General features: G+C 42.7%; 1 protein-coding gene across 4 annotated transcripts in view; it reads right to left on the bottom strand.

The window, feature by feature from the left end:
* LOC107314905 (deubiquitinase DESI2-like) overlaps positions 1-12,642 on the bottom strand; it is a 46,227-nt gene that overhangs the window by 6,725 nt on the left and 26,860 nt on the right. For 2 of the 4 annotated variants that reach the window (XM_085548986.1, XM_015864719.3), the window contains 3 exons: positions 9,310-9,382; positions 7,997-8,090; positions 6,855-6,996 (listed from right to left, as the gene is read on the bottom strand). In XM_085548986.1, coding sequence (XP_085405112.1) covers positions 6,855-6,941 — 87 coding nt within the window. In that variant the 5' untranslated portion in view covers positions 6,942-6,996; positions 7,997-8,090; positions 9,310-9,382. Of the gene's footprint in view, positions 1-6,854; positions 6,997-7,142; positions 7,521-7,996; positions 8,091-9,309; positions 9,383-11,933; positions 12,015-12,642 lie in introns of those variants that run through there. The other 2 variants (XM_085548988.1, XM_085548987.1) reach the window with 2 other exon arrangements.

Raw genomic sequence — 12,642 nt, 5'->3', positions numbered from 1 at the left:
AAGGCTATGAATTTCATAAAGTCCAAGGGACTGAATCATTGCCAGTTCCAGGAGTTCCTTAAAAGAATGGATGCTGACAGTTCTTCTTCACTTGGTGTGGCTGCAGCAAGCCAAAGCATTGGACACCCATGGCATAAGTCGAGGAATATTTTTTAAGTGAGGCCTCCCAAAGGCCCCCATCTGTGAAAATCAAGATGTCCAGAGGCAACATTACATTCTTCGAACAATTCATGCTAATTATTTCAATTCTTATCATCAGGCTGAGCCTCTGAGAGTTCAGCATTGAACATCTGCTAAGGCACGCACTGCCACTTCCACTTTAGCAGCCTTGCTGAAAATGAGGTAGTGTCCACACAGGGCACATACTCATTGAGCTTCTTTGCTGTATTCCCCTTGACATGTCTTACAGAATGCAAAGGGTTTTACTGGTACCTGAGGAGGTGCTGTTCCAAGAGCAGTGTCTGAGAACAGCTGTTGCCCAGCATGATCATCCATATGCTATAACATACATAAATATATATGTGCACACACACACAGAAAGTGTGAGTTGAACATGTCCAGGCCAATCCACATCCATGGATTAAAGGACATTAACAGTATCCTTTTTCCCGAATGGGTAACCAAGAAAATCCTGTGTTTCCGTCTCAGACTGAAGCCTTCTTAAAAGTGCACAGCAGCAGGTTACTAAGGATGGCAATGCAATGAGTAAAGAGAATACAGGAAGCCATAGGAACAGGGGAAGACTTTGTCTGGCAGTGTTGGCAGGACTCCTAAGCAAAAGCTTCCAGTTTCAAAAGCCTATCAACACACTTTGTTCATTTACATTTCTGACACTTTTCATTTGTCATCAGGCATTGGTGAAAAGGACACGTTTTTTCCTTGCCATCTTCGTTTGTGAAAAGAAGGCATATTCTTAGCATTCCTACACACAGTCACATTCAAAGGCTCCATGATGGTGTGGCTAGAGATGAACTCCCCAGAGGGGGGTACGAATTAACTCCAAGCTGTTATGCTTAATTACAACAGAAAGGCCACAGAGCTTTTGGTTTGGTAGATGGAGGAAAAGGAATTACTGAGAGACCTGGAAGGTGCATGTTGGATTTATTCTGTTAACCACTTTCACTGGGATAGAGCACTCATTCAGGGTAGCAAGACTAGAAAGGTTAATGATGGAAAAATGATGGACCTTTATTGTAGCCTTCATTCCAAGAACTCCCCAAACTCTTCATAAATTTCAACTGGTACACAAAATACCTTCAGAAATCTCATTTTGTCACTACAGAATGCAGTAGCACATCTGGAATGCAGTGTAGCAGTTCGCTAACAGCATATAGTCAAATTCATGCATATTTACAAGCAGTATTGAGAGAAAAATGACATCCATCTGAAACCATGAAGATAATTTACGAGTGCAGGATGTCGTCATTAGTAACATTCTTCTAGATGTATGTGGTGTTTTAAAAGCAGAAAACAAGACACATCCTGTTCCTTATAGAACTAGCAACGTTCAAAGGCTACTAAAATAAAGCATGTCTTTTCATCAGCTTGTGTGAGGACTGGCTCAGGTGCCAGGAAACCAAGACTTACTTGTGCTTTTTCATACCCTGTGGTTGCTTACGGTTTGTTGGTTTGTTCATTTCTGTCCCTCTTTCCTTCCTGTCTGGAGTGCTCTGTCCTCTGCCAATAACAAATTAGCATGTATGGTTTTGTACAACAAAACACACATCTCCTCCTCGCAACAGAGCTGACTTTTTAGCATCTGTTGACTAAGGAAAAAAAACATGGGTATTACTTGGCTCCTTAGGACCTGCTGCAGAATGGCTTATAAAAGCTTCTCTTGCTTTTGACTGTGACACAAATGTCTCCTGCAGTTCCCTTCTCTGATGTTTAATCCCCTCTCTGAGCTTTCAGGCTAAGGAAAGCTTTCTACTTTTAATAACCTTACAAGAGCTCATGTGTGTCTGGGAATGGACCTGGAAAGCTTTGGGGTTGAATTATTCATTGTGATTAAAAAGTTGCCCTCGTTTGGTCCTTGACTCAGCAAACTTGCCTTTCTCAGCAAATTTCCTGGAAGTCAAACTACCTTAAGGGATGCACGATTCTGATGCAAGTTTGTTATACGCTGTCAGTTCTGCCTTAGCTGAAAAAGGACAAGTGACTAGACAGAAAGAAAGGAGTATGTACTGGCCACCATTGTTTGTCCCTTCAATATAGCACACAGAGATTCAGTTTGTGTGGCTTTACCAAGCATGCCCACCCAACCTGACATGATGATTTAATACTCATAGTGTAATGTCAGCAACCAACTGTAGGCAGGCCAGATGCCTGCATGAATCCTCACTTGCAGGATTCACCGTGCAGACTCCATCAGTTAACCTTCAAATGTTCCATTTGGAGAACATTTGGTCAACTGAATTGAGAGTCCTGCTGACTTCAGGAGAGAGGGTGCTATTTAACTCCCAGGGGAGCTTCGCAGTGCTGCATCAGTAAGATTCTGACTTCTACAACCACAAATACACTCATTCTGATTCAGGCCTCTCTCTTTTCCTCCTGAAATGAAGAAATACTGAGCAATAACAAAATAGATCCATTGGTAATTCAAGAGAATAAAGGGGTGAAAAGGATCAGTGAGTATGAGAGAAACGTGGATATAGAGATATCAGTCTGACCCTAAAGAGCCTTCTGAAGGAAAAACACATATGGAAGTTAGCTTTACATGCTAACTTCAGTGTTGGTTCTAGTCAGTTTTAATATTTACGAAAATTCAGGAAGCAGATAGAGATCACAGAATAATAGAATCATTAAGATTGGGAAAGACTTCTAAGACCATCTAGTCCAATCACCTACCACCAATGTTGCCCTCTAAAACACACTCCTTAGTACCACATCTACACATTTCTTGAACATCTGCAGGGACAGTGACTCCACCACCTCCCTGGGCAGCCTGTACCAGAGTCTGACCACTCTCAAATGCTTAATTCTGCTTCGCCATCTCTCATACCAGCCCGTTCAAGTGTTTCTGAGCCAAACAACCCAGGTTTGTGATGCTTTGAAAATGCTCTTAGAAATCCAAACAGGTCCTACTGATAGACTAAGCCTTCTCCTAAGTTCTTTGTGTTTGTTTTGTGTGTCTTTTTCTTTGTTTGCTTGCTTTTTTTTTTTTTTTTTTTAAAGAATAACTTTCGAGCATTCGTAAGACAGATAAATAATTTCAGGCTGGGAATCTGCTACAAAATACAGCGTTTTGACTTGTTCTGGTATACACATCAATCACAAGGAATTATTCCTCTTTCAAGAAGAGCAAGAGAAGACATGATAAAAGAATAAAACTTTCTATCTCTGCTGCACTCAGGTAAAGTTTCAACATCAACAGTCTTTAAGGTGAATCAAATCAGTGTCTCTCAATTCATTTCTTTTGATGAGCATCAACTTCAGATCTTGTCAAAAGGGCTCAGAAGACCCTTATTGCTTTCCCACCATTGGCTACTGGGGAATGAAAGGGGTTATTTTCCTTGATGCTCACAAAAGCCTTGCTTCACTGATAATTTTTTGCCATGTGTCCTACAGCAAGGTGCTAAACAATTTATTTAAATAGCAGTCGTTCCAGTTTCTTGGCAGTAAACATATTGATGAAGGGAGGAGGAGTGGTTTCCTTGAGTCATTCCACTTATTTTCCAGTTCTGGTACTAATTTAAAGTTGTTTTTCTCCCTTTCCATGTTGGTTTGCCCTTTTCTGAGACATGCTTTATCAACTGTTGTCACTCTGGTAAGAACGGAGCTCCATAGCTTATCTAAGAGAGGAAGCTTCAGAAGCACGGGAAATTGCTGTTGGGAAGCCAAATGAGTCATCTTGTTTGCGAATGGGTTAAGCAGCAGAAGCTTTTCCAGAATCTTTAACTTGCAGTGTCACTGTGTTCTTACTCTCAGTACCGAGGAATATCACCAAACTGAAGAACCTGGAAGGAGAAAGCACTTATCCTCCCTATAGTCCTCCAGTTACTGCTGTGTTCTCAGACAGCTGTCCTCAGGCACTGCACACTCAACTCGTGCCCTACAAATGAATGGGGCTCGTGCTTATTTGTCCCCAGCTTATCCACTGGCAGTCAACCTTTCTATATGTGTCTGGAGGTATAAGCCATGCCAACTATGCATTTGCCTTCCACAAGTCTAAATTGTACTGAAGAGTTGCAGAGTAATCACAGCTCATGCTCATGCACTGAAAAGAGCTCTCTGACAGCAGTTTCACGGCTCCCTTTATCTGCATGCACCACTGTTCATAGCGCGTCCCCAGGATGCTGTGACAAGTGCTTCTACAAAGCAATGGTATGGCTGGGATCTCAAACCTGTGGATTCTTGCAGGGGACTTTACAGCCAGCAATTACTTTGACTGGCTTTTTGCTGAAAGCACAGATGTATTATTCCTTTATGTCTGCTTTACAGCAATTTGCAACTTCTGTCCCTTTCTATATCGCATGTTCTTATTCTGAAACCCAGGAAATTCAATAAATAGTATTATGGAAAAATCTAATTATTTTTGTCTTTTTTATTTTAAAGAGTTTTTCTACTGTTTAATAGCCATTTATTTATTTTTCCATCTGTGAGAGTTTAAATAACCTCTTTCATAAGCCAGGGCAACTCATAAACAGCATAAATATTTTGCTGTTCCTTGGAGGGCCATTTGCACACACAGCTGCCATTGTCAAGAACACAGTGTCTTACCAACAGATGATCAAACAGAAGGACTTCACCTAATATTGAAGTTGTCCTGACTTAATCCACTCACAGCACTATCAGCATGCTAAAACCTTTGCTGCGTGCCTGCAGCATCCCCTCCCTGAAGCACCTGCAATATCAACACACAGCAAGGCACGGAAGCTCAGAACATTGCAGGAGGCTTGGGCTCTGCTACTGGTGGTCCTACTGATTTTCCTTTGGAGAAACTGCAGGCATAAGCCCCCCAGGATTGCCCATCCTCCTGATGAGTTTCTCAGCATGAAGCTGATGTTACTTTATTTTGGTCACTGTCAACACAAGCAGCACAAAATGAATGAGCTCCTTGTAGACAAATTCCTAATCCCAGTTTGATGAACATCTTTATTGTAACACACAACTAATTTGCTTAAGTGGTTTAATAAAAACAGGTACCACAACACCACGTAGCAGTCAGAGTGGCTGAGACAACACTAAGTAGATTTTCACTAATTAGATCAAGCTCCCTCACCTTCCCACACTGACAGACTGTGAGGATGAAGGAAAACCACAAAACAGTATCCAGGGATGTGTATCAGGTGCCTGCAATTGAAGTGGGGCACATGCTCAGGGAGTGCTTCTGGTTTCTTCTTCATGACTGCCCACTAGGAAGTTCTGCACTGCATTACAGCAGAACTTCATTCAGAACTGAAGACAGTCTGCAGAGCTTTACATTTATCAGGCAGTTCTCTACTTCTCAAGTTTCCTAAAGTTCCCTAATGATGAAGTGTTTCTCAAAAAATCAACAGGAGAAGAATCCTGGTCATGCATGTTCACTGATTCTCTCCTCAAGAAAGCTGCCAGGAAATGCCAGGAGGTGGTTAAGTCACCATCCCTGATAGTTTAAAAACAACTTAAAAACTATTTGGACCTGGCACTCAGGGACATGATTTAGCTGAGGAAGCCTAGGAGAAAGCTGTATGTAGAGTTAGGGTAGTATGGTTATGTTATGGTTGGACTTGATGATCTCTAAGATCATTTCCAACCAGAGCAATTCTCTGATTCTATGATAACCACATAGCTATCAAGTTCCAGCTCCCACTTGGCTTGCTGACACAGAGAAGTACAAGTCACAATCCAGCTAATTCACCATGACAGATAAGGCAGCTTTCATCAAAAGATTTCAAAGTACTTTTCAAAGGAAGGAAGTAATCCAGCATACAAGATGGGATACTCATACACAAAGCAGGGATGTGACTTGCCTGGCATTAGTTAGGAGGCTCAGAACAATCTTCTCCTGAACTCACCACACTGCTTACACCCCAGGCAGATTTATTCTGCCAAACAAAGCTTCTAACATCCTTTCTTTTAATTCTTTGAATACTTGTTCCCATTTTCTGCTTTTAACTGCCACATAAGGTAGCTGTGCATAAATAAATGCTAATTAGTATTATTATTACTCCATCACAGAAAGAGAGCATGAAAGGATAACACAAACACCAAGACTAGCCTCAGCATTGGTTCAGAGCACAGATCTCAGTTCTCTTTTCTGCATTTTGTGGTGACATATTCCCACAGTCTTGAGAGACACTTGTCTCTCAAGTTAATGCATTCTGTTCACCTCTACCAGCTGAAGGTTCTGCCTTAGAACTCTACATGTAGCTGGTCGTTTTTTTGTTTTGTTGTGTAGGTTTTTTTATGGGAACTACAAAAACAAAAGAAAGCACTAAGGCTGCAAAGTAAAGGAAGCATCTGGATGTTGGGAAATGAGAATAGAAACTTGAATTGCTTTTAGTTCCGAGAGGGTCTATCTCATCAGATTTCAAGCAGTCTTTAACCATGTGGCCAGAATTGTCCTGAAATAAGCTACACTACTTCTATCTCACCTAGCTCTAAAACAGGGTGATTGTCAAATTAGTGCACCTATAAATGAGGTTATAGGAGTAATAAATGGACCAGTAATAAACCTGCTGCATCTCTACCTCCAAACCCTTTCTTTTTGAACATCAACAGGCTTTCAAAAATATTAAGGGCTGAGACAGGAGATTTGACTCTTGGCTCTGACTTGGCAGGATGTTCTGATCCTGTTTCCCCTTCCGTAAGCACTACTACAGATCTGAAACAGCAAAAAATAAAAGAGAGAGAAAGAAAATAGTTGTGCCTACCTCAGCCAAAGCAGCAGAGAAATGATTACAGTTCTTGTGCATCAGGTGGTAGGCGTTGCCTTTGTATTCTTTGCCCAGCTCTTCCATAATCTTATCCACATCCTCTTCTGTGAAGTCTGTGGTGCCCAGTGCAATGGATTCTCTAGTAAAAACAAAGTACAACATGGAAAGCTACAGTGAAGAAAGTGATACGTCACCAGGGAAAAGGAAATGATAAGGCAATGACAAGAAGAAGGCCAGGTGTAAGTCATGGACACACATATCTGGGGCTATCAGACATATTCTTACCAACTAAATGGCATGCTAATATCCTCAAGTTTATCTGTAAAGCAGATTATGGCACAGAAGCAGTCCCCAGAGCCTTCAGCTCACCACAGAGAGACATCTCAGCTATCGGAGTCTGCTTGCTTCCCCCTGTGTCCATAACTTCTCAGCAGAAAACTGCAGTTGGACAGTGGAGATAGTTTTCCCATGATAGAGACATTATCCATGGTGTGAGCCAGAAAGGAGCAGACAGAGCTTTATGTGGGAACACTGCTTCTTTCAGTGTTCACTCAATAATGCTCTTCTAAAGTCTCCAGCATCCCCCAGTGTAAACACATAGACTGTGAAAGTCAAGTTCCAGCTTCTGTGGGCAGTTCCTTGAACCACAGCCTCAAAGACTGAGTACCTTGAATGGCATCTTAATCAAGTATCCTTTCAGACTCCCTTGGTAGCTGTTCTGTCTTTTGTGACAGTGTAGCTATAAACACACGAGATGACTTATGCAATATCCATAACTAGGTGATCCTCATAAAAAGAATAGTTTATTTTCCCACGTACTGGCTCTGTATAATGCAGTTACTCCCATTCTTGCTGACAGGTAATACTGGGAGCACAGAAAACAAAGAAAATGGGAAGAGAGAACTATATTGATTTACAACTATACTTTAAACCCTGCTAAACACACTTCAGCACCACTCTTCATTTGGTGTACACCGTTTTATCTGCCATCAAGACCCCTGCAGAGCTCCCTTTGAACAAGGATCACATAAAGGAAACAGTGAGAGTGTTAATGAGGGAGAAGGGGGAGAAGGACCTCTCTGTTATACCTGCAGAGACAGCTACTAGCAGGGAAAGAAGATGTAGAAAAGTGCCCTTACTTGAATTTAAAGGTCTCGCCAAGCTCTACCGCACTGCCAGGTGTGATCTCGAAAATCCCACTGAAAGGGTAGGGATGCCCTCCGTAGGCAAACTCTGACAAGGAAAGAAAACAGACAGACTGTGAGTAATCGAATGAACTCTGTGTCAGGATAGCAGCTGTCTGCAAAGCTCAGCATCAGCACCAGGGGCTGGGCCATTGCCAAAATCAGCTTCAGCCAGCCTCTGAAAGACATCTTCTCTGCCCAGTTACCTAGCAGCCTGAGGAGTATCCCTCACAGTCTCAGCTCCATCATTGCTAATACCACTGGTTGCACTGCTAATTAGTATCTAGCACTGCTAATCCATATCTCAATGGCAGAAAAGCTCTCTGGGTCCATTTCTTTGTGCCTGCCCAGGTGGCTTCCTGTCAGTACAAAGTTGTGTGGCAGAGGCATCTGGAAATACTACCAGAAGCTAGCAGCAGTGATACTGAGCTAGGAGAAGCTAGAGTAGGAAGAAATCTTCCAGAAGGATCTGCAGGCAGCCATGAGGAATTCTTTGCAGAAAAAGCCCAAGCTGATTACACTCTGCTGCCTTAGCATGTGGGTTGAGCCTGGAGGCCCCTCCATGTTATATGGGCCATCTCACACGACCTATGAAAGCTGCTGTGCTTGAGACAGAACACAGCACCGCCGGCATTCTATCTGCTACATGGCACTAGCTAAAAATACCATGAGTAAGATAATTCCAGTCACTCCCATTTAACATTTTCTGAAGGGGAATAAGAAAGTCTGTGATGCTGTCCTGTCCTTTGGCTTCACTGTGCTGCATCTCTTCTTAACAGACACCTTGACCACATCCCTTGGGTGGGATTGCTAAATATTTTTTAATTTGAAAACTTATGGATCATAGACATTCATAAAGAACTACCACAAAGCTGGTTTACCCCGACACAGAATTAGCACCAGCTTTCCCTATACAGGTTTCAATACAGCTACTGATTCATCTATCTTCCTCCGCCCCAGACTTTCCCTTCTTTCACTGCAGGTCCTTCCAATTTGATTGGTCCTTCCTGCTATTCTGCTACACACCTGCACTAGCTCTAGAGTCTGACATTACACACTAGGGATTGGAAGAGCTACTTGGTTCATGGCAGAATTGTACAAGTTCCAGTTGCACTACCCTACAGATTAAAACAGAACTGGCGCCGATTTTTTGCTGCTCAAAACATCCTTGCCAAAACTATAAATTTTGGATTCTTCTCCATATCAAACCAGCCACGCTGGGATTTTCTCCCATGTACTGCAGATAATGAAAAGGAAATACTTCATACCTCTGCCGTAGATCTCAATGCCAGAGTGGAAGACACCAATGCCCAAGGTGGAGGTGTATTCATTTATCCAGTACTACAGTAAGAAAAAAGGTCACATTTGGAATTATTAGCAGTAAGAAATACACAGTCTTGCCTGAGGGCATATCTCCATCTCCCTTCCTCAAGGCAACTTCCCTTAAGGACAAGAAGTATTTTTGTAATTTTTCTCAGACAAATTGTGTCACTTTATAGAGCAACAGAAGTGGGCATATTGTTTATACAGCTGACTAGAATTACTTCTCCTAAACATGCTCATCTAATCCTTGCCATATCATGCATTTTCCTATATTAAGGTACAAACAGACCTGAACCTTCATAAACCCAGCTCCAACGGGACATGGTCATTCATCTCTCTCCTCATTATTTAAATGGAACTTTTTGTTCAGATTTACTTGTCTTTATCCTCAAGATCTTGAACAGCTTGAGTTAAAGTACTCCCAAATATTTTCTGCACATTATTTTACATCACTTCCCAACAACTTCTGCAAGTTTTAGGAAGGTTTATTTGGGCAACCAGATCTTGGAGACAAATCCATTTCTCTGGTATGTCAGAGAAGCACCACATAGTACTTACCTACATCATCAGTAATCACTTTATAGTAAAAAAGGAGTTCTGAACAGACCAGTCAACATTTTGTTCAGAGGCACATCACACTATCAAACATTGTTTCAGAAGAGAATAAGGTCTGGCAGCTTCAAATTCAGGAGCGAGGCAGCCACATTACCCAACTCTGAGAAATATTTTCATGAGGAGCTGTTAAGTGACTACTGCCTTGGAATCCAGTTCTTTCCCATTAAGTATAGAGCAGAGGAGCACCACAGCACGCATGCACCACTCCTCCGCCAGCACTGCTCAGGGCCTGTTTCCACCACACCGTGAAGGACAGTGCAGACATCCAGAATTAGCTTAGCTGTGGCTTGTTTGGAGTGGGAAGCCGTACAGCCACGCCAGGGCAGTGCTGCATTGGAGATAATGAACCCCGCTCAGCGCAAGTATTTATTAGGTTAGCTGCAGAGCTGTGCTGCTGCAGAAATGATGCTTTCAGGCAATGAGTGGAAATTGCCAGTGCCTGGTATATTTACAGTTCACTTACAGCATAGCATGCAGTGAAAACACATCTCTAGTAAATCTCAGCAACCCAATTCCTATTGTAATCAAGCATTGCAGGGGAAGAGAGTGGTGTACACTCTTCCCTTGGCATGATGAGGAGACAGGTTCATTAAGTGAAAATTCTCTTATGGGTCAGGTAGCAGCTTCTGGAGGAGCCAGAACAATCTGCAGCATTTCTGGTGCCCAGAGCTGCCACATGATGAGCAGAACCCTCTGCTCTCAGGCAGCCAGTGGTCGGGCACCCTCCATCTACCTCTTGCACTCTGCTTTCTTATATATTTTTTATGACTGCCTGTAATGCAGTAACTCTGTAAATCACCTGGAAATGCTTCCTGCACAACCATTGCTACTCTGGAAAAACACAGTAGCTTTGATAAGAAAAGTACTGCCCCCAGCCTGATTTGATGTGGAGTCAGTCAGTATTGATAACTTACACTGTGGTCTCCAAAACTCTCAGGTTTGGATACACCAGAGCACTGAACCAGAGCTAGACCAAGCAGTCCTCAATATCCACCAACGGAGATGAGACATGAGCAGTGCAGCCTCTTCTTGAGCAGGACACCTGGTGTTTGGGAATGGATGTTCCCTTGTCTTCTGCTGCCTTTCTCCACAGACCTGTCTCCCTGCACGCTGCAGGAGGGATACCCCTGCTCCTACTGCGGAAGGAGATGCATATGGGAGGCATCCATATGACACCAGTCATAACTGCTAAGAAGTCCAAGACCATCTCACATGGGCTGTGAGGGCGTGCCCTCAGTTCTTTTATCTCCCAGTGCTGTGGGAGAGGCTCTCAGATAGCACCAGTAAGACTCAGAATAACACTGGTTTCTGCAGTCCCACAGTCACTGCTTCCAGAAGGTAAGTAGGCTACCTTCTCCCTCAGGCTGAGCTATTGGCTCACAGCAGCAATATAAGAGCAAAACACTTGGGTCACACCAGCTGCTTTGCTTACAGAAGTAACTAATAGGAAGATCTTTTTAAATCAGAAATGTTCTTGCAGATTAGCTAGTCAGGGCTATCCACAGAGGCCATGCTGCATCTGGCTTATGTATTTCAAACAAAGAATTTAAATATTTTCAAATATAGTTTTCCCTTCTTCCTTGTTAAAGTCCATGTTGTATCCAAACAAATAAGCTCCACCAAAGGGGAAGGGAGAGGAACAGAAGCATTTCTCTGCTGATGCCAGGTGCTGAAGGATTACAACCATAACACAGACTTTTCTGTATTTAAATGATGTGTCATGAAACCATTTTCTGAACAATTAAGGACAGAACTGTGACAACCTCAGCCACACCTGAATTTCAACCAAACAAAAACACTCTTTCTTTCAAATAACCTTAATAACACAGGGGTGTTATTGAAGTGGAATCTGATTTTCACCTTAGATAATACCAAAGATTTTTATTTGCAGTGAATTATTATCAGGATCAAAATGCAAAGCAGCTCTGAATCATTGCTGCTGTCCTCAGCTCACCCCTATCTCCAGGGTACTGCAGGATGTGCCTCCAGTGTGCGAGTGAACATGCAGCAACCACTGCATGGCACTGGGACACAGCCCATGGCCCAGGAGGAAGCTCTGCTGAAGTGAACATATCAGTCACTTGCTGAGCTGGAAGAGAGAATCCAAGCCAGATTTGAAACCCAGTTTGTAGACACAAGCACGAGCCAGCCTCGTTTTCCAAAGGCTTTGCAGTTCTGAGCATAAGAATAGCAGCAACAGTCAGCAAATACTCATCTCTTGAGTAAATTGGCTATTGCTTAGATTAAAAAATAAAAAAAAATCTGCAGCCTGTTCTGAGCCAGATGAAGGAGCTAGGGGATTGAATTCAGCAGGATCTTACAGGGATTGTGATTCATGTCTGCATTGCACACTGCCTGCAAAATCACGCTGTAAAGCCTATACAGAAGGACTTGGAGCATTCTGTCTTATTTCCGTCACAAACCAAGACAAACAACAGCTCCGAATGGAAGAGAGGCAAGGATGAAGGCAAACCAGACTGCAGCTGCTTCTGAAAAGCAGGAGACAGCCCAGGAATCAAATTGAAACACAGAGAGGAACCTCTTCCCATTTGCATTTTGCAGTGTTTCAGTAAAAATATTTTAATGCAGGTCCCTGATAAAGCAGAATTTGAAATTTTCCAGTTTTTCTTCAAGCTGTCCCTGATTTCATGGTTGGTTTGCTT

Source organism: Coturnix japonica, chromosome 5, assembly GCF_054131305.1.
Source record: "Coturnix japonica strain WE chromosome 5, WE-NBRP24, whole genome shotgun sequence".
Lineage (NCBI taxonomy): Eukaryota > Metazoa > Chordata > Aves > Galliformes > Phasianidae > Coturnix > Coturnix japonica.
The sequence above is the reverse complement of the archived record's forward strand: the minus strand, read 5'-3'. Positions and strand labels throughout refer to the sequence as shown.